The sequence below is a fragment of the Stegostoma tigrinum genome, chromosome 17 (assembly GCF_030684315.1).
Source record: "Stegostoma tigrinum isolate sSteTig4 chromosome 17, sSteTig4.hap1, whole genome shotgun sequence".
NCBI lineage: Eukaryota > Metazoa > Chordata > Chondrichthyes > Orectolobiformes > Stegostomatidae > Stegostoma > Stegostoma tigrinum.
This window is the reverse complement of record NC_081370.1, coordinates 38,071,314-38,099,031: the sequence shown is the minus strand read 5'-3', so window position 1 is coordinate 38,099,031 and position 27,718 is coordinate 38,071,314. Positions and strand designations below refer to the sequence as shown.

Below are 27,718 nucleotides of genomic sequence, written 5' to 3'. Positions count from 1 at the left end.
TTTCAGTTTTTTAACTGTACCATTCTCAAATTCAGTGTGAATTCATTATATTAACATCATTCTTCCCCAGAGGATTTCTAGCTTTTGAAATACTAATTAACTGTATCTAATTGGACATGACAAGATTTTAAATAGACTGTTCCCTGGTTGGTTCTATGAGACAAAAATATCTCAAAATGTGTTCCATTAACTCATCTCCCAAATTACTTTTGCCAATTTCATTTGAATCTATTTGAATCTAATCTATTCCTTGCTCATAGGAATATAGGAACAAGGATAGACCATTCAACCCCTCAAGCCTGTTACACCATTCAGTGAGATCATGGCTGATTTGTGGCCTAATGCTGTATACTTGCATTTTCACCCAATTCCCTTAAAAACTTCTTCTACCCATTATGTATAGATATGCTTCTTAACACCTCTTATGAGTGATCTGGCCCTAATTCTCAGATTATACTGCCTCGTCCTATAATCCCCAACCGGTGGAAATATTTATCTTTACATATCCTGTCTTTTTCTGTTAATATCTTGCTTACTTCCACTTGCGTATATTTTTTATTTGCTTTGTCTTTTTTCAAAATGTTTGTTTTTATTTACCAGTCTCGATCACCGTGAAGCATCTCAAATGAGTAATAAATCAAACCCATTTATGTCAAATATGCCAATAATTTGCCTATCTTGTTATAATAGCTTTGGGCCTGCAGATAAATTGCTTGACATCAATTGTGGAAAACCTGATGGAGACCATAATATGGGATAGAATAAATGTACACTTTGAGGAAAAATAAGTTAATACAAGGCAGTTGATATGGCTTTGTCAAAGGCCGGTCATGTTTCACCAAGTTTCAGTGAGTTCTTTGTACGGGGACACAGAAAACGGGTGAGAGTAATGCTGTGGATCTCGTATATTTGGACATTCAAAGCATTTGATACAGTGCCACATTGGCGGGTTGTTTAGTAATTTAAAAACATTTGGGATGGATGAGCCCTCAGCAGCTTGGATTAGAAGTTGGCTAAAAGGTAGGAAACGGAGGGTAGGTATAAATGGGCATTTCGTAGATGGAAGACGAGTTGAAAGTGGTGTTCCCTAGGGATTGGTTTTTAGAACCCTTACCTTTTCTGATTTTTTTTTTCTTTAAAAAGCAATTTGGAGATGGTTGTTGTGGGCAAAATCTCTAAATTTGCGAATGATTCTAAGCTAGGGAGAATAGTGAATTGTGCTGATGACACTGAGCAACTTCAGAGAGACACTGACAAGTTGGCCAAATGGGCAGACACTTGGAAGATAAATTTCCATGTAGAAATAAAAGGTAATGTGTTTTCTACATGAAACACTGACAATACAGGCTCATTAGTACAACTCGGAGGTGAGTACAGGTGCAGAGGACCTTGGGATTCAAGTGCATAATTCTCTAAAGGGTGCACAGCAAATTGAAACAGTTGTCAAGAAACATTGCAGGATCATTGGGTTTATAAATAGAGATGGCGAGTGTAAGAGCAAAGAAGTGATGTCACACCTCTGCCAGTCATTGGTCAGATGACATTTGGAATATTGTGTTCAATTCTGGGTACCATGTTGAAGGAAGGATGTTAAAGCCCTGGAGATAATGTAAAGTAGATTTACTAGAATGATACCAGGAATGTGGGATTTTCAATACAAAAAAAGGTCAGAGAAATTGGGTCTATTTTCAAAGGTTGAGGTGACATGGCTGAGGTATTCAAAATTTTAAACAATTTTGACAGAGTAAGGAAGGGTATTCTGTTTCCACAAGTTGGTATGTCAGTAACTAGAGCTCAGTTACAAGGTTCTCAGCAAGAGACCTAGAAGTGAGATGAGGAGAAACCGCTTTACTCAGTTTTTAGGATTTTAAATGAGCTGCTTGGGAGAGTGGTGGAGGCAGGTTCCACAGAAATTTTCGAGAGCTGACTTTTTTTAAGTGTATTTAGGAGGCTATGGAGAAAGGGTTGCAGAATGGGACCAGCTGGGTGGCTGTTTCAGGAACTGGCACAGACATGTTGGGCTGAATGACTTCCTTCTGTTCTGTAAAGTTACATATTCAACTTGTTAATTTTTCCTGAATTTGACACTATTTTACTGAAACCCTGTTTCCAGTAAGCTGTTTTTCACATCTGGATTAATGCAGCCCATCCAATGGAGCAACTTCCGCTTTCCCAGTATGGATGATATAGCCCTGTCAGTCAAAACCACCCCCTCCCTAGCCTCCACTAATACCACTGTTTATGCTACATATTCAACTCTGTAATCTGTTTAACACTCAAGTTCTGTATACCTTTGGTAAAAATGGAGAAGTTACCATTTGAGATTCTGCTGAATTAAATTTGTGTTGTAGCTGCTCCAGATCTCTGAGCGGACTGTTATTTCCTCTGAGCAACTGTTGTTGGTTCCTATATAGACTGCAGCTGGACCCTCACCGCCTATTGCCCACTCTATCCTTAAGACCCAGCCGTCTAGTGCCTTTCCTATTTCCTTTTTTGAAGTTATGGATTATTTTCATTTCCACCACTCTGGTGGAAATTCCAGATCATTAACTCACACTGCATCAACAAAATCTTCTCAAGCCCACCATGTATTACTTTTCCAAGGGGATGTCTTTTCATGTTGCTGCCTTGATTTCATAGTTGCTTAACACAACAACCCATAACTTGCTATATTGCACCCTTCCCTTATCTAGCTGTTGCAATTACCAGAGGGGTGGAAATGACACTGTGAAGGCAATGGGCCTGATTTGCAGTCTTCCTACTAATCCTTGGGTTGGAATGTTTTTAATCATTTGAGAACCCTTCTGGAAAAAGACTTTTGTCAAGCTGACTTACTTCTCACCATCTAATTGCATTACCCATGGTATGAACACCAAAAGGTAGCTGAGGAAATTAGAGGCAAGTGCCTCACCATTACAAAAATATCAGCTTTATAAATCTGCATTTACTCCTCACCTGATATTTTAAAGGTCATAGATCAATAAAGTAACTTCTGACTTTTCATGAACTGTTTTGAAGGAGAATTCCTAGCAATTGCATATCAAAAGGAACAAATTCTGGCCAAGTCAACAAACACCAGTTTCTGTCTCTTTGTGAGCATTTGAAACCTTTTTAAAACTGAATCCACATTTTTAGGACATGTCAATCCTTTATCTTGGTGTTTTAAGACATGATCTGAGTTTTCATGAACATTAGACTTCCCAGAAATTCTGACTTGGTATCAAGCCAAAGCGTAGGTTTTCAAAGATGTTTGGTAATTGTGATAACTATTTACACCGTGAGCCAGAAAATGTTTTCCTGGTGATTCTGTTTATCTGTAAGTAACACGATCCAGCCCAGAGCTAGAGCCATCAATATTTTCAATATTTTAGTTTAAACTGGGCTTCATCATGGACTGAATAGCTTCTGCAAATCTCAACCACTAATTTTTGATTAAAAATACAATTAAATCAGTCAAAAATAAAGCTGCTTTTGATTTGCCTTATTAACCCCTCTCAATCTGCCCTGCCACCTTAAACAAGTTGTGTTTACAGATCCCTCTGTTCCTGCACCACCTCCATTGCTGTAACCTTTATTGCTGTTTCTCATTCTTTCGATAAATATATTGCACTTTACTCTTTTCCATTAAATGACATCTGCCATGTGTTTGCATGGTGCACAAGCCTCTGTTTCCCCCTCGGGTCAAACTATTTCTTGAGTTTTGAAATTGCATATTTTGAACTTGTGCCTTGTACCCTATTTAATTATTTGAAGACCTCACCATCTACTATCTGGCATAAGTTAAGCACAGTAATATAAGATAAGAATAAAGTAGGTGATTGAGGGGAAGTATTTTGGTTTAAATATCTTTGTTCTCTAATCCCACTTCATCTGAAAGCTACAATTGGTATCGACTTTCATGCAGAATAAAGCAGTTTTTCTAAAAAAAACTGGGACAAATAGCTTTACATTGCTGCTGGTTAATAGCACCTTGGATATGTTGTTTTCTGCAGTTTTCAGCACAGTAGTTATCATTTGGAATGCTGTGCGGTTTCTTTGGTATATCATTTGACTGTTGCTTCAGGTAGCAAAATCTCTTTGCCATTTCAGGCCATACCTAACTAATTCACCTTGTTTCACTTTGTCATTTTAGCTCATGTCTGTGATTTTGTACATTTGTTTTCAGGATTACTACAAGACTGGCATAATTCGCTGTCCCGATGGGATCTCAATACCTGAACTGAGAGAAGCTTGTGACTACCTCTGCATCTCTTTTGATTACAGTACTATCAAATGCAGAGATCTCAGTAAGTATGTCAATGGTATCTTGGGAAAGCTTAAAATATTTTCAATCGTAATGCTCAATAATGAGATCATTGTTACTGTGGACTGCATTTGCTAACATCTAACAGGATAAAAGGAGGCCATTTGATCCATCTGCCTGTGTTGGTTCTTCAAAAGAGATATCCAATGGTTTTCCCTCCACCTTCCCCATAGAATTGATAATTGAGAGTGGTGATAAATTATTGAACTAAACTTCAAAACTTTTAGGCTCCTTCGAAGTTCCTTGATTTTTATTTTTGTAGTTAATAGCAATTTTTAAAACTAGCTTTTGATTAAGTTGTAATATGTTTGCTTCATTTCGGAATCTAAATGCTCTTAATAATGATTGGTGTTCCTCTTATTTTGTTTTGGAAAATGAGAGAAGGCAATGTAAACTAAAGGTTATAGTTCTAAAGCAGGTGCAGGAATGGGATGGTTTGCTGTTGTGATGAAGGTAGAGTTAACTGTGGACTTCAGAAGGGAATTGGATAAGCATGCGACGATAGAGTTTGCAAAGTGACAAGGCTGGCGAGTGAGAGGAGTTGAATTCTTGTTCCAGAGAAGTTCTGTAGACCCAATGCACTACATGGGCTGTTCTTCTCCTGTAATAGTTGCGATAATTTTTTCCTTGGATATCAAGTATGGTAAGTGTTGGTTTTACGCTAGGAATATCCAAGACCTCATTTGAAATCTCCCTTTATCAATCTCCTCCCCAGTTTCATTCTTGTTTGCATACTGCTCTAAAGTCCAGTGTCAAAATAGATAGAATGCAGAGAGGCAATACAAACAGTAATGTTTTGGAGAGGGTGTTGGAACAGAAACACCTTGGGGAGGGCAAGTCCACAAATATTTGAAGGTGGCAGAACTTCTAAGAAACCTCAAGCTTTGTTTTATAAATAGAGACATAGAGTGTAAAAGTACAAAGAAGTGTTGAATAAGGAAGTAGATCCCAGCTGAAGTGTTATGTCCAATTCTGAGCACCACCCTTTAGAAAGATGTCAAAAACTCAGGATATCGAGGATACTTGAATGGGACCAAAGAAGTGCGAGTTTAAGTATGTGGAAGGGTTACAGAGGCTGAGATTAGAATTGAGAATTGCTCAAAATAAATGGTACCATATTGCTTTAGAACAGAGAAGATAAAGAAGACATCTGACAATGTATTGAAACTTCTGAAAGGCTTTGAGGGAGGGAGGAACTGTCTCAAAGGATTCAGATTTAAATCATAGCAGGAGAACCAGAAGTGAGATGAGAATTGTTCAATGCGCTGAGTTGCACCACTTGAATGGATAGAAAAAGATTTAATAGACCATTTGGATGGAGGAAGTTTTAGAGTACTAGTGAATTATTGTAAAATCTGTTCACATCAACTATTGAAAGATCTGTGGACCAGGATAACTTGAAAAGGTGCACCTTTATTCTGAATCCTGCTATCAAAAAGCTGCCTTTTACCTCATTCAGGACTGAGGAATGCAAGGTGGGATAGCAATGAGGGATGAAGGTGGAGCTATAGGGAAGGAATACTTTTGTGTTGTTGGGGCAAGAAGACAAGATTCTTAGCTGTAGTCCACAAAGCATCAATGGGCATCTCTCTTCATTAATGAGAAACAATTGGGTAAATATAACTTGAAGGCAACCATTCTACAAGCCTGGGGTAAAGTGAGAAGGCAAGCCTCCATGAACTACTATAGGCAGTACAGGAATTAAACTATACTGTTGGCTTTATGGGGCAAGGAGGTGACATATAAAGCATGATTGGTACAAGCCACTCACATGCCAATCTGCCCCCCTCTTCCTGTTGTTTAGGAAGATGTTCCAGCCAAAAATAACTAAGAAGCATTCAGTGATAATCTCCCTGTTCTCTCTGAACTCTGAGAGGGTGGTACAGGTGTCTGCTATTCATTCTTTGAAAAGAAGAATAATTACATGACTGGTTGATGTTTTGAATTAAAAAGCAGGGGTTGTTCTTTCACTTCTGCATTGCCTTTACAGTAGAAGTCAATTATTAAATGGGCTTTTTATTTTAAGGTGCCCTCATGCATGAACTCTCCAACGACGGTGCACGCAAACAATTTGAATCTTACTTGGAGGAAATGATTCTTCCACTGATGGTGGCCAGTGCCCAGAGTGGTGATCGAGAGTGCCACATTGTAGTATTAACCGATGATGATGTCGTTGATTGGGATGAGGAATATCCACCACAAATGGGAGAGGAATATTCGCAAAGTAAGCTATCAGCTTGTTGCTATATAATTCCACTACATTAACCTTGGCTTTTTCTATATTCATTCAATTTTTAATGCATAGTACATCTTCAGAACCATGTTATGAGGCACTGTGTTTTTCATAAGCCTTCTGTTCACATTTCTCCACTGATCCCATCTGCCACTTATCTTTTTCAATTCTCAGTTCTTGGGTATCCTTTCTCATGATTTCTTTTTGCTACAATGAAAGTTTTTAATGTTCTAGTTTTTTAAAGCAGGGAATTAATGTCCACTTGGAATGCCATTGATTTCCTTATAAACAGTCAATCCCACTGAAGTAGCTCTATTGTTCTTTCGCACAATGGGATACTAAAGCATTGCAGATCAATACAGCACTGATCTGCCACAGTTGCTTGGAGTTTCCAGTGATCTTGAGCTAACAGCGAATACAGTTGTCAAGTTGGCAAACTCTGGGCTTGGGGTTGCTTTGTCCATCTGTGGCGATGGCTTGCATTTTTATCATCTGTAATTGACTTTAGTTACAACAGCTGAATGAAGTGATATTTTTGCCTCTGTGTAGATCATACATTCAAGCCCTATTCCAGAGATTTAAGCGCAGAGTTTGAGCCAATGCTTCATTCTGGTGCTGCACTGTTAGAGGTGCTATCTTTCAGCTGAAGTGTTAAATTGAAACTACACCAGCCACCTCAGATGTATGTAGAAGATCACACTGTTCTTTCAAAGACTGAAGTTGCTTAAACAACATCTCAAAAGCATAGATCAGCCGGCTTTTATCACATTGATGTTTGTAGGAGCTTGCTGTATGATGATTGGCTACTGTGTTTCCTGCATTTAAAAGTACTTTCTTGGTTGTTACATGCTTTGGAACATGTTACGTTTATGTATCTTTTTTCAAAGGTACAGATTTCAGTAAATCTTGATTTAACCTGATTGTTGTGAAACATATCAAATAATGAATTAGGATGAGAAGTACGCTACAGGCCAAGTATCCTTTATCCACATGTCCAAAACCTGAAAAAACTTGAAAACCCAAGGACCTGAACAGACCTATACACAGAGTTTGGTGGGGGTGGGGGCTACTTTTCTTGGCCAAAACGCATCAAAAAGAGAAGCTTTATTCCAAAGGGCTTGAATGCTTTGTGCCCATAGTAGGGTTTGGGTCTGTTCAGGCCCTTTGAAAAAAAGTTCACTTTTAGATCCTTTCAGGCCAAGTGAGGTTTTTATTCCTAAATGACTTGGTCTGATCTGAATGGACCTTTACCTGAAAGAAAAACAGCAGGTCCAGAGGTTTTGCATACAAGATTCCTGACCTATCGTTTAGGCCCGCCCTTTTATTCACTGAGATCGTGGCAGATCAGTTGGTATTCCAGATTCTGAATTCCCATCACTCAGTGATGACCTTTGATTCCCCAGCCTAGCAAGAACTTATCTACCTTCACCATAAATATATTTGATGGCACCCAAAGGCCACCTTCTGAGGCAGCATGTTCTAAAGTTGCACATCTCTCTGAAATAAACAAAACTCCCCTTGCTTTTGTCTTAAGTCAATGATCCTGATTTTTAAAACAGTGTACCTGTGTTTTGGTCTCACGCACAAAACTAAGCATCTTTTCCACATCTACTTTGTCAAGTCAGTTCAGCAATTTTTAAACTTCAGTCATATCATTGCTTGCTCTTCTAAACTTCAGTGAAAACAAATCAAGCTTGTCCTATCGTTTCTGATAAAAACAACGACTCATCTCAGGTGTGATTCAAGTAAACCTCGTCTGGACTGCTTCCAACACATTTACATTCCTCCAAAGATCAGGAAACCAAAACTCGACACAGGGTGTAGTCTCACCGATGTCCTGCATTGCATCCTTCCTTTTATGTTCAGTACCTCGCAATAAAAGATAGCAGTCTGTCAGTTGTCTTCACCTTTCTTAACACTAACTGCATCCAATACCACATTATCAGTCTCTTTAATGCATAAGATGAAGTCCATCAGGTCCCACAGACTTACGAAATAAAAACCATAAGAACTGCGGATGCTGTAAATCAGGAACAAAAAGTAGCTGGAAAAGCTCAGCAAGTCTGGCAGCATCTTTGAAGGAGAAAACGGAGTTAACGTTTCGGGTCCAGTGACCCTTCCTCAGATTCACGGATGCTACCCAACCTGCTGAGATTTACCAGCTACATTGTTTTTGTTCCCACAGACTTACGACTCTCAACTGCATGAATTTGCTCAATACCACTTGCCCAGTGAGAAATTCCTCTCTCACTTCGACCTCTTTATTTACACCCATACTGGACTGTATAGTGAGGGAGATTGACACTATCCTGTGAAGCAAAGAATAACAGTCTAGAAGGCTGTGATGCCTGAGCAGTGCCAGGGTTTGGGATATTTTCTCGCAACTGGAGAGGAGTTTGGAGATGGAGTGGTTCATGTTGGTACCAAAGACACAGAGTAAGAATGAGTTACCGCATCATCAATATGCAGGGCTAGGCCCAAAATTAAGAAAGAGAGCCTCAAAGTAATTCATCTCTGGATTACTACCTGTGCCACAGTGTAATTTGGCATCTGAGAAATGAAATAGGAGAAACAATGTGTGGCATTATACACTGAAGCATTCATGACAGTGAGTGAGCAGTCTTCTGGATAACTACTGTTTTGCTTTGAATTTCACCCACCTTTTTGAGAGTGCCAAGCAGTGACTTGAGGTCCACAGGGACCAGTACTTTGACCCGAGCAATGCACTATACATTAATGATTTAGATTATGAAACTGTGTCATGTCTCCAAGTTTGCAGATGACGCAAAGCTGGGTGGGAGAGTGTTCTGTGAGGAGGATGCAGAGAACTTTAAGTGTAATTTGGATAAATTAAGTGGGCAAATACGTGCAGACACAGTATAACGTGCATAAATGAAACTTGTCCACTTTGGTAGCAAAAATAGGCAGATTCTTGTCTGAATGGCGACAGATTGGAAAAGGAGGTGTAGCAAGATGTGGATGATCTTGTACATCAGATGCTAAAACTAATATGCAGGTGTAGCAGACATCGAAGAAGGTGAAGGGTATGTTGGTCTTCATAGAGAGGGGATTTGGGTACAAAAACAGGGCCGTCTTACTGCAACTGTACAGAGCATTGATCAGACTATTATTAAGTGTATTGTGTACAGTTTTGATCAACTTTTCTGATGAGGAAGGGTAAGCTGGCTATTGAAGCAATACAAAGAAGCTTTTGCCAGACTGATTCTGGGAATGGTGGGACTGAAATACGGGGAGAAATTGGTTTCAGTAGGACTATCGTCACTAGATTTTAGAAGAATGGTGGGAAATCTCATAGAGGTGTATTGAATTCTGACAGGACTAGACCAGATAGTTGCAGTGACGGGAGAGCCCAAAACCAGTCGTCACATTCTAAAGATAAGGGGTAGGCCATTCAGGGCAGAGATGAGAGGAATTTCTTCACCTAGACAGTGGTGAGCTTGTGGAATTTTTACCTATTCCATTTCTCTTCTGTACCCAAACTGATCTTACATCTTTCACTTTTGGGCTACTGTACTGATTGTCATTCCTAAACAGAACTACTCTACCCAGTGGCACTGGCTCAGTGGTTAGCCCTGTTGCCTCACAGCGCCAGGAACTTGCGTTCAGTTCCACCCTCGGGCAACTGTCTGGAATTTGCATGCTCTCCCTGTGTCTGTGTGGCTTCCCTCCGGGTGCTCCGGTTTTCTCCCACAATCTAAAGGTGTGCAGGTTGGGTGGATTGGCTGTGCTAAATTTCCCGTGTTGTCCAGGGCTGTGCAGGCTGGCTGGATTAGCCATGGGAAATGCTGAGTTAAAGGGGTAGTGTAGAGGGTGTGGGTCTGGGTGGGATGCGGTTTGGAGGTTTGTCGTGGCCTTGATGGCCTGAATAGCCTGCTTCGCCCTATGGATTCTATAAATTCCTAGCTTCCTTATGCCTGTCAGCTCATATATATTAATTGAAAGCTATAGTCATGATGGTCATCAAGTAATGATGGTCTTGGCAACAGTTGCTCTTTGTTAAGAAAAATCTATCTGTTCACTACTGTCCTTTAAGGAGGGAGATCTCGCTTACCTATGACTCCAGACTCAAAATAACGCTGTTGACTCTTAACTGACTTCTGAAATGGCCTGGCAAGCCAGGCACATCAAGGACAATTCAGAATGCGTACCACATTTGGCCTTATCAGTGATACCGATAGTCCATGAAAGGAAAAAATAAATTACATGTAGCATTTTAATAGTACCAAATATTTTATCGTAGCCAGTTAGCTCAGTTTGTTAAACTGTGATGTTTATAAACACCAAAATCATAGATTCATTGCTACTACTGGTCCAGGATGCTGCCATCAATGTCAGAATCCTTTAATTCTTCCAGAAGCAGAGATCACAGGTTGAGGGTACACTGTAAACTATTTAGAAATCAGATGTGAGATTTCTTCACCCAAAGAGTAGTGAGCCTATGGAATTCACTACCACAGAAAATATTCAACACCAAAACATTGTATGATTTCAAGAAGTGTTGGATACATCACTTGGGGCTAAGGATTATGGAGGAAAAGCAGGAACAGCTTGAGTTGAATGCAGCAGCAAAGAAACTGAATTTCCACTTGTGTGGAAGAGCAGTATGTGAAGCCACGTATGTAACATGCGTAAGTCACATATGTAAGATGCATACAGTCTCGGAGTGGTAAGAAAGTGAAAACACTCTTTCATAAAAGGGGTACCTGAGGCAGATGGCTTTGGCATTTTTAACAGGAAAGAAATCCACATTTGCATTTGTTGTGCTTTTGTGGCCAATGAACATTTGACAGTATTTTAAAGCCAATGGAATACTTTTGAAGCAAAGTTAACAGGAAGAAAAACTACATGAGTGAGGAGGGTGTTATGGTCATAAAATTGGTGGAGGTTTGAGAGAAAGTAAACACTAATCTGGATTAGATGGAACAAATTTCCTGTTTCTATTCTGTAATTTCGATGTAATTCTAGAGAGCTCAGAAGAGCCAGGAGAGGACATGAGAAGTCTTTGGCAGGTAGGATCAAGGAAAACACAAAAGTTTTCCAAAGTTATGTCAGGGATAAAAGAATGACTAGACTAAGATTAGGGCCAGTCAAGGACAATAGTGGCAAGTTGTGTGTGGAGTCTGAAGAGATAGGAGGGGCACTGAATAGTTTTCGTCAGTATTCACACAAGAAAAGGACAGTGTTGTCGAGGAGAATACTGAGATGCAGGGTATTAGACTAGACAGGTTTGAGGTTCATAAGGAGAAAGTGTTAGCAATTCTGGCAAGTGTGAAAATAGATAAGTCCCCTGGTCCAGATGTGATTTATCCTAGGATTCTCTGGGAAGCTAAGGAGGAGATTGCAGAGCCTTTGGCTTTGATCTTTGTCATTATCTGCTGGAATAGTGCCAGAAGACTGGAGGATAGTAGATGTTGTCCCCTTGTTCAAGAAGGGGAGTAGAGACAACCCTGGTAATTATTGACCAGTGAGCCTTACTTTGGTTGTGGGTAAAGTGTTGAAAAAGATTCTAAGAGATGGGATTTATAATCATCTAGAAAGGAATAATTTGATTAGGGATAGTCAACATGGTTTTGTGAACAGTAGGTTGTGCCTGTCAAACCTTTATTGAGTTCTTTGTGAAGGTGACCAAACAGGTGGATGAGGGTAAAGCGATGTGGTGTACATGGATTTCAGTAAAGCATTTGTTAAGGTTCCCCACGGTAGGCTATTGCAGAAAATACGGAGGCATGGGACTGAGGGTGATTTCGTGGTTTGGATCAGAAATTGGCTCGTTGTAAGAAAAGAGGTGGTTGATGGGAAATGTTCATCCTGGAGTTCAGTTACTAATGGTGTACTGCAAGGATCTGTTTTGGGGCCACTGCTGTTTGTCATTTTTATAAATGACCTGGATGAGGGAGAGAAGGATGGGTTAGTAAATTTGTGGATGACGTTAAAATCGGAGGAGTTGTGGCCCATGTGGAAGGATGTTGCAGGCTACAGAGGGACATTGATAAGCTGCAGACATGGGCTGAGAGGTGGCAAATGGAGTTTAGTGTGGAAAAGTGTGAGGTGATTCACTTTGGAAGGAGTAACAGGAATAGAGTGTACTGGGCTAATGGTAAGATTCTTGGTCGCGTGCATGAGCAGAGAGATCTCAGTATCCATGTGCATAGATCTGTGAAAGTTGCCACCCAGGTTGATAGCATTGTTAGGAAGGCATACGATGTGTAAGGTTTTATTGTTAGAGGGATTGAGTTTTTGTGCCATGAGGCCATGTTGCACCTGTACAAAACTCAGGTGCAGCCGCAATTGGAGTATTGCTTACAGTTCTGGTCGCTGCATTATAGAAAGGATGTGGAAGCATTGGAAAGGTGCAGAGGAGATTAACCAGGATGTTACCTGGTACGGAAGGAAGACCTAATGAGGAAAGGCTGAGGGACTTGAGGCTGTTTTGTTAGAGAGAAGAAGGTTAAGAGGTGACTTAATAGAGACATACAAGATGATCAGATGGGGTGGACAGTGAGAGCCTTTTTCCTTGGATGGTGATGGGTAGCACGAGGGGACATAGCTTTAAATTGAGGGGTGATAGATATAGGACAGATGTCAGAGGTAGGTTCTTTACTCAGAGTAGTAAGGGCATGGAATGCCCTGCCTACAACAGTAGTAGACTCGCCAACTTTAAATGCATTTAAACGGTCATTGGATACACATATGGATGGTAGTGGAATAGTGTAGGTTTGATGGGCTTCAGATTGGTTTCACAGGTCAAAGCAGCATCGAGGGCTGAAGGGCCTGTACTGCGCTGTGATGTTCTATGTTCATTTAACATCTTGGTTAGTCCCCAGCACTGGGAAAACATCATGAAGAGAGATTGCATTTTGCGTTAATTTGACTTATGTTTGGCAAATTATTGGTTATCTAGATCTAGGAATAATGCATTATTCAAACTGTTCATTGGTAGGATATTAACTAGTCATAAAAGGAAAACAAAGTATTTTCTGTAATACCTTCAGTAACAGCAGGAGTCCAAAAGCATTTTGTGTTCAATGAACAACTACTTCCAAGTATTGTCCCTGGTGCAATCAGGAAGCTGAATAGTCAATTTGCACAAACCAAGGACCCACAGATGTCAAATAATCTATTACTACTTTTAGTAATAATAATCAAGGGATAAGTATTGGCTGGGACACCAAGCAGCTACAATGCAAAACAGTGTAATATGATCTTGTACATCAGCCATGAATCTGAAACTGAGTAGGATTGTTTGTTTGGTTTAATGTCTCAGTCCCTCTGACAGTATTGAACTCCCTAGTTTGTGAGATTCAGCTTAAGACCATGTGTACACAAAAGTAGCTGGCTATAGATTGTGTGCCTCAGCTGCAATTTCCAAGGCTACACAAATTATCTGTCAGGCAGCACTATAAAACTGGTGCTGATTTTGAGGCCTTTGTGTCTTTGCCACCGGTTGTTTTTTAACTAGCTGTTCAATACAAAATCCTTTTAAAGCCGAGTGTTTACGCTTTTGTAGTACATCTCAGTTTACCCCAGTCTCTGAGGAGAAGGCTTCTTGCTGGGTACAACTTTCTGAATGTTCAAAAATAGCTGTTCCCTTCCCATTGGGATCTAGGTCATAACACCAGTTTACATAACGACTCTGAGATTTGTCAAAGAAACAAGAAGTTTAACTTGCCTGACCTTAAATCTTTCATTATCAGCAAGCTGTAACAAACCCTACTTGCACTGGAACCAAGAAATTCGGAGACCGTTTTATAGAGTATTTGCACTCTATACGTGAGAAATGACGACACTTTCTGGCTGTCAACCATTTTAACTCCCCCTTCCACTCTGGGTGACACATCCATCCTGGGCTGCCTCCAGTGTCACAATCACACCACACACAAAAAGGAGGAGCAACGCTTCACATTCCGCTCAGGTGCCTGTAGCCCAATGGCCTAAACATGGAATTCACCAGTTTTAAAATTTCCCCACCCCTGGCCTCATCCCATGTCCAACCCTCCCTCTCATCCCTGCCTCCTTACCCTTACGCAACCTGTCCATCAAACTTCCCACCTATCCGCAGCCCCCATCCGATTGACTAATCCCTACTACTCCCTACCTGCATTCACCGATCACCATTCCACCTGCCTTCCACTGCCTCACCCCTCTCTTCTCTTTATTTCCCAGCTCCCTTCCTCCTCTCCATTTCTGAAAAAGGGTCCCACCCTGAAATGTCAGCTTTCCTACTCTGCTGTCTAGCCTGCTGTGGTCTTCCAGTTTCACACTGTCTCTGACTCCACTATCTGCATCTTGCCATCTCTTGGACCGAGCACTATGTATTCAGATTTATATAGCTCGGTAGTTGATCATGTAGCCTTCTGCCCTGACTCCTCAAATCTGAATGTAACAAAATTTGATCTTAAACTCTGACTATCTTTACACAAGAGGTGACATAACACAGCTGCAAACAGATTTGTTGAATGTGTCCTTCCCTGATGTGAAAGAGAAGAACTTGCATTTAGGATTCAACAAAGCACTTTACAGCCAATGAAATACTTCTGACATGAAATAGTTGTTACAGCAAAGGGGATCACAGCAGCTAGATCTTTCTCAGCAAGCTAACATAAGCATCAATGTGATAATGACCAGATAATTTTTTTAATAATGTTCGTTGAAGTCACCTCCTTAGTCTTTAATAGTTCCATGGGGCAGGAAAGGTGGAAGGAATAAGTAATACAATATTATTATGACTAAGGAATGGTGAAATAGTATGAAATTGCAAAAGTTAGTCACATTTATAGGCGTTTGCAGACATACGTTTGTTGCTGTTCTGTGTCTGTTGACCTACTCTGAAACTCAATCTAGTGATGCCTGTTTTAAAATTTTAGCCGTGTCTATAAGTTATCCATGGCCTCACTCTTCACCTTCTCTGTAATCGCCTCTAGCACTACAATCCTCCAGCATTTCTCTTGGTCCATCCCAACTTTCTATGCTGCACCATTGACTGTGCTGCTTCCAGCAACCTGGGTGCTAAGTGCTCAAATTCCCTCCCTAAGCTTTCCTGGTTCTCCTTTCTTTAAGACAACTTCTTAAAAGTTTTCCCTTTAATGCTTTTGGTCATGTGTTCTGTATCTTCCTGTGTGGTTCAGTGCCAAACTTTATTTGATAGTCTCTACAGTTATTTCTTGGAAATCTTTTGCCACGTTAAAGATGCAACATAAATCCAAGTTGTTATTGAACCCCTAACCTTCGGGCTCAGAGTAGTATTAAATGAAACAACCGAGCCACAACTACTGTTAGAATAGGTAGAATGTGTTTTTAAAAATAATCTGCCCATCTTGTAGCCTGTCGATGAGTAAAGTATAAGTATTCCCCTTGTGAGAAGGGTCTGTACACGAAGATACTTAAGTTCATTGGCAAAAGAATCAGAAGTGACATAGGGAATATTTTTGCATCCAACAAGCTGCTATGACTTGGAACGAAAGGGGATGGAAGCAGATTAGATAACAACTTTCAAAAGAGAATTAGATGAATACTTAAAAGGAAAGAACATTGAAGGGCTCAGCAGAAAGGACAGATGACTTGGACTAATTGCTCTGTCAAAGAGAGGACAGGCACAGTAGTTTCCTGCTGCTTTTTCTGATTCTCAAGCTTAGCCAGGCAGATTGCACATACAGAGGACCCATATGCTATAGCCATCATACTAGCTTGCATTTTACTGTTCAAACTTTTCTCCAGCTGGGGAACCATTCTTTCATTGCCTTGGCATGTAGTTAAACAGGCTATCTTAGGACAAGAGAGACTGAAGAAAAACTATTTACCAAAGGTTAATTTTCCTAAAGTTCAGTTCTTTTCTGTCAACTTTACAACCAATTTATAATATTGGGTGTGGAAGATTTTTATTTTAATTCTCTTCTTTTAAAAGTGATTATTTAATAGGGGAGGTAATATTGAGACGTAAATAGTACAAAAGATTGTATTGGACGTTGAAGCTTTGTGCACTAAATGCATCATGTAACTTTTATGTTCATCTCTCCCTTTCACTCTGTGTCTCACAAACAGACACCTTTTCCTTCCCCATTAGTTGTTTTTCACACTTTTCACGAGATATCTGGTTTCATTGCTTGGAATATCGCTCATCAAATCGCACACAGCAGGTATCAGAATTAACACACTTAAGTGAAACATGGAAGCTATAAGAATAACCCGCTGCTTTGGAACTTGTGCTAAATGTTCCTGAAAGAAAATGTATACAAGTTAATTCATATTTTCTTATGAAAGTTTAACTGTGGTAACGTTAGACCTGTTTCTCAAGTTATTTACAGTACAAAATTATACCGATTCTTCAAATATATCGAGAACAGAGACGTAGCCAAGACTGTTCTGAAAGAGCGAGGTTTGAAGAAGATAAGATTGGGTATTGAAGGTAAGCTCTATTGTTGCCTGGGAATCATTGAATAAAGCATTGATTCATCTTTGTATATAATGGTAAGTAATTTGGAAACTCAAGTTAATTTTAATGCATTTTGCATTCTCTCAGTATCATCCACCTGGAGGATTGTTAGTAGTTTAAGTGAGAACACTGTTGTCCCACTCCCTTAACTTCCAGCAACATTTCCATGTCAGGTTTCTTTAAAAGATGCAAAATATACATCAGGACAAAACCAACTGCTCCATCCAGGCTGTTGTGACCCACAGTGATGCCTTGCATATCATAATCAGAGACCCTCACTCCAGATCAGTGTCCAGAGTTATCCGAGCAATGCAGCCCCAGCTCAGTGTCGGCAGTATGGCCTCTAATTCTCTTCCCTACACAAGCCACGGTGTGACCTCAAGTGACATATCTGTAACAGCTTTACATAACACGCTCTCATCCGGGTGAAACTACACTACAACAGCTCCAATTCATCCCATTCCTGTTGCTTACAGTCAGCTTATACAAAGAAGGTTTTCATTACATCAGTTTCGGCTTGATTTGAAGCTAGCTGTCAAAAGCATATGTCTGCCCAAGGCCAATCCTTGAGTGGACGGACACTATTCTCAGTCATCTCTCAAACTGCATCGAGGGAATCCTCTACACAATGCACTAGTTTTGTGACAGATCTTTAGGAATAGACCCTGTGGTAGGAACAAAAGGAATAAGTTATCAGCCTGTTCTGCCATTCGCTAAGATGATGGCTGATCTGTACCTTAACTTCATTTTCAGAACTCGGTTCTGTGCACCTGAACAATGGCTTAATAAAAACCTTGTAAGTCTTGCCTTTGAAATTTTACACACAACCTCAGCTTCAATCTTTTTGGAGCAGAAGAGTTCTTGTGTTCTATTATCCTTTTAATGAAGCAGTGCTTCTTAGTATCATTTTTGGACAGCCTAGCTTGAATTTTAAGGCTTCCCCCATTGTTCTGGATCAGACCACTGCTACAATTATCCCTTAATCTTCTCAATTTAGGAGCAGAACTGCAAGCATAAATTGCTGTTATTCCTGTTTCTGGATTTTCATGATAAACCATGTGTGTTGTTTCTAGTGTATAGTAGCATACAACAAATGATCAAACTGTTTGAGATGTCATTGTCCGAGCTTTGTGTTATCAGTTAATGAATGTTTTCCCTCCATTTAATCATGAGGTGTTCGCAACACATTTATTGTGGATCCTTTTCCTTGGAAAGCTGGTAGTGAGCTGCCATCTTGAACATTTGTAGCCTGCATTGTTAGGACAGGATTTGGAGAATTCCAACTGAAGTGAAGCAACACTGATGTTCTGAGTCAGACTAATGTGTTACTTGAGCAGGGAATTTAAGTAGTCATGTTCCTCTGTCTGTTGCCCTTTTTCTTCTACGTGATAATGGTCATAGTTTTAGATAGTGCTGTTTAAGGAGCCTTGGCCAGTTGGTTCAGTGCATCTAAGAAATGGTAGACATAACTACCACATTAGTCAGGTTACTTTTGTTCTCAGTGGTGTCGTCATGTCACTGTTGCTGAAGTTGCACTCATTCAGGCAAGTGGTGAGTATTCCATCAAATGTCTGGGCTTTATAAGTGGTAATCAGGTTTTGGGGAATTGGGAGGTCACTACTCGTCACAGTATTCTCAGCATCGGACCAACTCCTCTAGCCTCAGTAATAATTGGTGATGACTGTCACTAATAACAGTGGTGACGAATGCAGTGATAGTGTTTCTTTTTCTCTTCATTTGTGGGATGTGGGCTTCACTGGCTGGCCAGCATTTCTTGCCCATTTCTATTTGCCCTTGAGGTGGTGGTGAGCTGCCTTCTTGAACTGCTGCAGTCCTCCTGCCGTGGACTGACCCACAATGTCGTTGGGGAGCGAATTCTAGGATTTTGACCCAGTGTCCACGAAGGAATGATGAAATATTTCCAGGCTAGGATACTGAGTGCCTTGGAGAGAAACTTGAAGCTGGTGGTGTTCCCACGTATCTGTTGCCCTTGTCCTTCTAGATGGAAGTGGTTGTGGATTTTGAAAGCGATGATCTTTGAATTTCTGCAGTGCATCTTGTAGGTAGTTCACACTGCTGCTACTGAGCGTTGGTGGAAGAAGTGGATGTGCGTGGGTGTAGTGCCAACTAAACAGGCTGCTTTGTTCTGGATGGTGTCAAGCTTCTTGAGTGGGGCTGCACTCATCCAGGCAAGTGAGTATTCCATCACTTTACTGGCTTGTGCCTTGCAGATGGTGGACAGGCTTTGAGGAGAGTTACTCACTGTAGTATTCATAGCTTCTGGTGGGTTTCTGTGGTGAGTCCAGTTGAGTTTCTGGTCAGTGATAACCCCCAGGACCTTTATAGTGGGGAATTCAGTGATGGTAACACTTGAATGCCATGGGGAGGTGGTTAAATTGTCTCTTACTGGTGATGGTCATTGCATTGTGTGGCGTGAATGTTCCTTGCCACTTGTCAGCCAAAGCCTGGATGTTGCCCACATTTCCTGCAGAGATGTCCTAGAGCTGAGAATACTGATCTCTAGTAACCATGACCATCTTCCTATGTGTCAAGTATGACTGCAACCACCAAAGAGTTTGCACCGTGATACCCATTGATTCCATTTTTGCTAGGCCTCCGTGAAGCCACACTTGGTCAAATACAGTCTTGATGTCAAGGGCTGTCACTCACCTCACCTCACCTCACCTCACCTCTTTGGCTGTTTTGTCCATGTTTGAACCAAGGCTGTCATGAGGTTAGGAGCTGAGTGGGCCTGGCGGAAACCAAACTGTGTATTGCTGAGCAGGTACTGCTTGATAGCACTATTGATGACACCTTCCATCTCTTTACAGATGATCGACAGTAGACTGAGGGAGTGGCAATTGGCTCAGTTGGATTTGTTCTGCTTTTAGTTATGCACAGGACATACTTGGGCAGTTTTCCAAATTGTCGAGTGGATACCAGTGTTGTAATTGAGCTGAAGCAGCTTGGCTAGGTGAGGGGCAAATTGTGGAGTACAAGCCGTTCAGTACTATTACTGGAATGTTGTCAGGGTCCATAGCCTTTGCAGTATCCAGTGTCTCCAACCATTTCATGACATCACATGGAGTGAATTGAATTGGCTGAAGACTGGTATCTGTAATGCTGGAGACCACTGGCGGAGGCTGAGTTCGGTCATCCACTCAGCACTTCTGGCTGTTAATTACTGGGAAGCTTCAGCATTATCTTTTGCACTGATGTGCTAGGCTCTTCCAGCATTGAGGATGGGGATATTAATGCAGCCCCCTCCTCCAGTGAGTTAATTGTCCACCACCGTTCACGACTGTATGTGGCAGGACTGCAAAGCTTAGATCTCATCTGTTGGTTGTGGGATTGCTTAGCTCTGTCAATCACTGTCCTATGCTGTTTGTTGTGCAAGTAGTCCTGTTTGGTGGTTTCACCAGGTTGACACCTCATTTTTGGGTAAGCCCGATGCTGCTCCTGCACTCTCCTTTCAGCCAAATTTGATTTCCTGGCTTGATGGTAATGGTTGACTGGGGGATATGTCAGGCCATGAGGTTACAGATTGTGCCGGAGTACAGTTCTGCTGTTGATGGCCACAGTGCCTCATGGATGCCTAGTCTTGAGTTGCTGGATCTGTTTGAAGTCTGTCCCATTTGCCATGGTGATAATGCCACACAAAATAATGAAGGTTATTCTCAATGTGAAGGCAGGACTTCGTTTCCACAAGGATGATGTGGTGGTCACTCTTACTGATATGGTCATGGGCAGATCCACGTGCAGCTGACAGATTAGTGAAGATGAGGTCGAGTATGTTTTTGCGTCTTGTTGGTTTCTCTACCACCTGCCACAGACCCAGTCTAACAGCTACGTCCTTTGATTTGATCAAATTGATCAATAATGCTGCAGCCAAGCCACCCTTGGTGGTGGACATTGAAATCCCCCACATTTTGTGCCCTTGCCATCCTCAGTGTTTGCTCCAAGTGTTGTTCAACTTGGAAAAGTATCATTTCATCAGCCGAAGGAGGACAGAATGTAGTAATCAGTAGGAGGTTTCGTAGCCCACGTTTAACCTGAGCCCATGAGACTTGTTGTGATGTGGAGTCAATGTTGAGGACTCCCTGAGAAATTCCCTCCAAATTATATACCACTGTGTTGTCCCCTCTGCTGGGTTTGTCCTGCCGGTGAAACAGGACATATCTGGGGATGGGGATGGTGGTGGGTGGTGTCTGGGACATTGTAAGGTATGATTCTGAGAGTATGACTATGTCAGCTGTTGCTTAACTAGTCTGTGAGACAGCTGTCCCAATGTTGGCACTAGCCCCCAGATGTCAGCAGGGAGGACTTTGCAGGGTCGACGGGGCTGTTTCTACCGTTGTCTTTTCCGGTGCCTAGGTTGATGCCAGGTAATCAACCTGGCTTCATTTCTTTGAGACTTTCTAGCATTTGGTGCAATTGAATGGCTTGCCAAGCCATTTCAGAGGGCACTTGGAAGTCAACCATATTACGGTGGGTTTGGAGTCATGTCAGACCAGGTGAGGATGGCAGATTTCTTTCCCTGAAGGGCATGAGTGAACCAGATGGGTTTTTCTGAATTCCAGATTCTTAATTCCAGGGTTTCTTTATTGAATTCAGATTCCACCGTCTGCCATGGCAGGATTCAAACACGGGTCCCCAGAACATTAGCTGAGTTTCTGGATTAATAGCCTAGCAGTGATATCACTAGGCTATTGCCTACCTCCAATAATAGCTTTGAACATCAAAATAAATTCTTAGATTATCCCTTTCCAAGAAAGTAATTGTCTGGTATTTGGACAGCAGAAATGCCAGTTATAAGAGCCTGAGTGTTGTCTGGGGTTTTGGTGTGTATTGGTACAGACAGCTACGTTATCTGGGAAATTGCAAGTGGTCCTGACTATTGTGTAATCTTCAGTGAAAATTTTGTATCTGACCTTATAATGGAAGGGACCTCTCGCAATCTCAATGATCATCCTTGGTGCTGATGTAACTTAAGCCAGTGGAGAGTTTTGCCCTTAGAGGCTGATTTCATTTTTTCTCAATGTTACATCTGGTCAAATGCTCTTTGATTCAAAGGCAATCACTCATCTGCAAAATTTGTCTTCTGTCCATGTTTGGACCAAGGAAATAATGAGGTCAAGGGCTGAGAGGTCCTGGCAGGACCCACACCAACATAAAGGGACAAATTATTGTTGAGCAATACCACTTAATAGCATTATTGACAAACCTTCCATCACTTCATTGAGTCATTAATTGACTAGATGGGTTTTTTGTGGACAGGACAGACCTTGTACGTGCCATTGTTGTACTGAGATAGCAAGCGGTGTTATTAATATCAAATAGCTGTTCATTCTTATAACATTGCCTGCTCTCTCAGAACAGTGAATTTGTGGAATTCTGAGAATGTAAAAAGTGTTGGCAGGTTCAGTTTCTTCTCCCCTCTTTTCCCTTCCCTTCTACATTTACCTCACCTCCACTTTTGCTGCTTGCACCTCCTCTCCCCTTCCCATGATCAAGATTCGAAAGACTGCCTGACCTGGGAATGTTAGCTTGTGTATCCTGCTATGCTCTCAGTCCCAGCAACACTGATACCAGTATGTTTTCAGGTTACCCCACGTACAAGGAGAAAGTGAAGAAAAGGCCAGGTGGCCGGCCTGAGGTTATCTACAACTATGTCCAGCGACCGTTCATCAGAATGTCCTGGGAGAAGGAGGAGGGCAAGAGCCGTCACGTTGACTTCCAGTGTGTGAAGAGCAAGTCCATCACCAACCTGGCAGCAGCAGCAGCAGACATCCCACAGGATCAGCTTGTTGTCATGCACCCTACACCCCAGGTGGATGAGCTAGATGTTTTGCCCAATCACCCTGCCAACAGCATCAATGATCTGGAGCTTGACCCCCAACCCCCCGCTGTCTGACAATGTGCGTGACATGGTTCGGGGAAGATGAAACTGATAAGCATGCTGCTGGTGATTGATGTCGTCCTGATGCGTTTCTGTGCAAAACAGTGTGTCAGCATCCGTACACCAATAAGAACAAAGTGTGATCGTAACCAAGTGACCTGCCACACGTCTTAAGTTACAACATTTTTTAATCATCATTCTGGTCAAAAGCAACTTGCTTTTGGTGTCGGAAGGGAAAGCTGTTGTTTCTTCCTCCACATACTTATTTTTAAATGCACACTCTTACTTAAAAAGGCTGTTGCAGTCTAGGTGCTACATATTGGGGAATGGCTTTGGTCTGTACTTGTTTTTTAGCCAAGTGTTCTGTGAAATGCAATTAAATTTCTGCTGGCACAGCACATTCAACCCCATGTGTGATGACACTTTAGTGAAGGGAATATTCAGATCTTGCATACCAAATTAGCCCTTGTGGTTCAACAAATACACTTCAGGTACAGGTATTTTTTGGAGTGGGGATAAATGTCTATACTCTAGGTATTGCTGTATGCCAGAGATTATTGCTGTCCTGTGAAGCCATTTGAAGTGTCTCAATTTTCTGAAGTCTGTGTACATGTTGCAGGAGTGTTTCTTGTATTTCTAACAGCTAATGAATGATTATATAAATAAACATCACAAGCATTTCTTTTGTGTGAAATTTTCTCACAGGTCAGTTTTCATGGGCTTTTGTAGAAATTCCTCCTCTCCAATTTATTTTGCCACCTGAGGAAAAGATTCCCCAGATAATCTGATTTAAACATTGAACATCCCTTTTCTCCCACAATCTAAAATCAGTTTTTATGTCAGTCGAAAAGACAGATGGGGCAGTAAGTCAATACGGTTCTCACTCAGGAGTACACTGAGTTTTGGTCTAGATTGTCTTGGGAGTAGGAGCTGAATTTACAACCACCTGAGCCCTAGTTGATGGTGCATTACCAAATGCTTTAATTTTTTTCTGTGCAGCACAGGGTGGCTTAGTGCCAGGGACCTGGGTTCACTTCTACCCTCAGGTAACTGTTACTATGGACTTTGCACATTCTCCCCATGTCTGTCTAGATGCTGCAGTATCATTCTGCACTCCTAAGATGTGCAATCTAGGAAGTGTAGGGTTACAGGGGTGGTGTGGACTCATTGAGCCAAATGGCCTCCTTCCACATTTTTGAAGAATCCCTATATTGTCTAGAAGAGAATACATCTCAAAAATGGGAAATTTATAGGGGGGGAAAAAAAACTAGCCAGATCTAGCCACAAAGGTGATTTCAGATATCATAAATTGCCTGCAGGAAACATTGTCTAAAGAACCTGCACCATTTGGATTTCATGGTAATACCGGATCTGATAATACAAATCAACATCAGGCTGTAAATTATTAATAGTTCACTTAACCTTCCATTTATTTCTCAGTTCTGTACTGTTTACTTGTTGGTCTTTAAAAGGACTGTTGTTTTCTTGTATGTGTTAGGGAAGAATGTAGGACCCTCTAGCCTAAGATGTACTTTAAGTCCTGCATTTTTAATAAAGCATCATGGGGTGGTTAAGTGCTGCAGTGCTTATGTTTTGAAATTTAATCAGGGTTGTAATTTCAAAATCCAATTAATAGTTCACACTAACCTGTTAACCCATTTGACCAACTGAAAATTCCTTAATTCTTAGGCAAATATTCAGACTGTGGAAAATTGTGCTTGTGACAGTGGGAACAATGACAATTAAATTAGCAAGTTTCCACGTTCTGTAAAGTGAGAAATATTTATTCTCATCAGTAATAAGTGCCTATAACCCTATCGTTCCAAAAAATAGCATATGGGAATTCAAGGATGCACCTTTTGAAGCTTATGCATCAACTTGAGACTCTCCACTTACTGTACAGGGTGGAAAACCAGCTGAGGTATGTTGTTTGGGCAGGGGTGTGAAATGCATTTATAGAACACCTTTTACAACTTTAGGACATCCCACAGTGCTTTAAACAAGTATAGTTACTGCTATGATGTAGGAGACACCCATTCAAGTGTTGTCTGCTTGGGAGCAACAGTTCAGTTTGAATCAATAATTCTCAGATCTCCATCACTAGTAGTTACTTTTTTCTAATCTCCATGTTTCAGTCTGTTGTAAGCTCATTAATTGATTTCTGTTGACTGACTAGTTAGTGTGGGTTTATTTAGCCCCTTTAACAATCACCTCTGGATGCTTCACAGGAGTATTATTAAATAAAATTTGACAACAAGTGGCTCAAATCTTGGCCAGAATTTTAGGCAAAGAATTTCTGAACTTACAGCAGCTGAAGCCAGTGATGAATAAAAACCATGTGTGCAGAGACTGAAGTATTATAGGGATGAAAACCAAAGAGAGAAGTAGCAAGATAACAGGCTTTGAAATTTCCATCATGCAGCAAACTACTCACCATTTTCTCTGGATAGTAAATCTTATGCTCTCAATCTTCAAAATCAAATCTGCTCAGTTTACATTAGGCTCATTCTAAAGAATCTTTGTTAGTAGCTGAACTCCCCCTACAAAACCTTTACCTATAATCAGGTCTCTTTCCATTTCTGTACATTTTGTTTGTGGGATAGTGTTGACATGATATGGTTGTGCAATGGCAAACAACACATAGGAGTAATTTGGATCGAGGAATAAATTAAAATGAATTTAATGGATATAACAAACATCAGGATCTTGTGTCTCAGTTTTACAGGATAAAAGGACATCAGTACAAATCCAGTTTACACACTATATACAAATATTAATGAAGATTAAGGTTTTAAAACAGCAATTTCTCTCTGTACAATGTGATTTCTGTAAAAATAAACTGTACAAATGGTAAACTAGATCAACTCTACAATTTTAAAACAGCAGCATTTCATGGCTAATACAATAAATATTTGTATGCATATATGTATCTGCAACAGAACAATGCAAGGAAAACAAAAACTGACAGTTTTTCAGAAAAGATTGCACATATGGGGAACTTGGTGTTTTCCAAAGTTAGGCTTTAGGAAAGTGCAAGAAAATTTAAAACACAGTTAAAACTTCCTCAAATGGAAACCCACCAAGATTGACATAGCAACTTGCTCCATAAATGCAGTGGGTTGGGATGGGGTTGAAGCATTTTTTTTGCAGGATCCACACGAGTGTCTCAGCCACGTGCAAGTCAATAAGCAACACAGTCACATTGGCAAACATTCTTGTTGAGTAGCTTCAGTGTTGAACTCGACACACTCCTCTTTGTATAAACTACTTGGGATTGTCAATATAACATTGTTCAAAGAGGCCATGGCAAGTCACTGAAATCGACTGGACCTCCTAGCCCTGCATCTGCCTCCAGAAGGCTCATGATCACAGCCATGGCTGCTTCGTCATTGCTGGGACTGCTGGATGACCGATCCTCCATATCAATACCTAGGTGAGAGCTGCTACCTGAAAAGGGGGAAGTGAAGGTGAAATTAGATGAAGACAAAAAGTTTGTATAGTATAGCAACTGCAAAACAACTAGGGCTGGTTAAAGACTTTACAAAAGCAAAGGGGCATAGATGATGGAACTACAAAAGTGTGAAAACATTAGTGGTTCTTAAGAATTTATGAAATAAGTAGAGTGGAACTTGTAGTCTGCAGAAAACCAGATCATTTGAATCTTCATGAATTGTAAATCTGAATACAGCACATGAGATTAAACACACTAAGTTATTTAAAATCTTGCAAGGCATTTCAATAGGAATGTGGCACAAAGTGACATAACGAGATATTGGGTCAGGTAACCAAAAACTTGGTCAAAGGTAGATTTTATAGGAGGCAGTCTTAAAGGGCAAAAACAAAGTAGGGATGTAGAGATGTGCAGGAAGGAAATTCCAGAGACAGCAGCCAAGATCACAAGTGAATAATCAAGTCCAGAGCAAAACAAGAAAAGTGGGTCTGTTTCTGGTTGGCAAAATGACAAGTTCTGTGCCAAACAGATCAGTGCTGGAGCCTCAAAATTTTTACAGTTTGGATGAAGGGACTGAATTTAAAGGTAGCAAAACTTGTTGATTTGGTAGAAATGAAAGTTAGAAAGAGAATATCCAAAGTGTACAAAAGATATATAGAACAGTTAAGGGAGTGGTCAAAATCTGGCAACTGTGGGGAAAATGTCATTGTTTTGACAGGAATAAAAAGCAGCATAATAGTTAAATGGTGAGAGGTCTGGTGTCCTCACACATGAATCACACAAGGTTTGCGTGTTGGTACAACAAATAAACAGGAAAACTAGCAGAATGGTGTATTGAAAGGGGATTTGAATGCAAAACAAAGATTTTACTTCAGTTATAGAGGACACTCGAGATGACATCTGAAAGATTATGTTTTGTACTGCTCTCCTTATTTAAGAAAGCATATAAATGCATTGAAATCAGTTCATAAAGTTTACTGGACTAATAGCTGTATCAGGCAGGGTGTTTTGTGAGGAAAGAATAAACTTGTATCTGTTTTTAGCTTTCAGGTGTAGGAGATGATTTGATTAAGACACAAAAGATTCTAAGGGATCTTGAAACTGCAGGTGAAAATGGGTGCATCTTCTTGTAGGAGAATTGAGATCCATGGGTTACAGTTTCAAAATAAAGTGATGACCACTTAAAGGTAGAGATAAGTTTTAGAGGCGGCACGGTGGCTCATTGGTTAGCACCACTGCCTCACAGCGCCAGGGACCAGGGTTCAATTCCAGCCTTGGGTGACCGTCTGTGTGGAGTTTACACATTCTCCCCATGTCTGCATGAGTTTCCTCCCACAGTCCAAAGATATGCAGGTTAGGTAGATTGGCCAAGCTAAATTGCC

The 27,718-nt window shown here is 40.8% G+C and overlaps 2 protein-coding genes across 10 annotated transcripts in view; one reads left to right on the top strand and one right to left on the bottom strand.

Moving 5' to 3' along the window:
* The window catches only part of btbd10b (BTB (POZ) domain containing 10b), a 99,219-nt gene extending 75,653 nt beyond the window's left edge, over positions 1-23,566 (top strand). For all 6 annotated transcript variants that reach the window (XM_048545272.2, XM_048545273.2, XM_048545276.1 and 3 more), the window contains 4 exons: positions 4,166-4,286; positions 6,330-6,527; positions 16,849-16,959; positions 22,590-23,566. In XM_048545272.2, coding sequence (XP_048401229.1) covers positions 4,166-4,286; positions 6,330-6,527; positions 16,849-16,959; positions 22,590-22,900 — 741 coding nt within the window. In that variant the 3' untranslated portion in view covers positions 22,901-23,566. The remainder of the gene's footprint in view (positions 1-4,165; positions 4,287-6,329; positions 6,528-16,848; positions 16,960-22,589) is intronic.
* Positions 23,567-25,553: 1,987 nt separating this feature from the next.
* Positions 25,554-27,718, bottom strand: part of LOC125459198 (basic helix-loop-helix ARNT-like protein 1) — a 48,664-nt gene continuing 46,499 nt past the window's right edge. For 3 of the 4 annotated variants that reach the window (XM_059652091.1, XM_048545270.2, XM_048545268.2), the window contains one exon: positions 25,554-26,332. In XM_059652091.1, coding sequence (XP_059508074.1) covers positions 26,178-26,332 — 155 coding nt within the window. In that variant the 3' untranslated portion in view covers positions 25,554-26,177. The remainder of the gene's footprint in view (positions 26,333-27,718) is intronic. The other variant, XM_048545269.2, reaches the window with a different exon arrangement.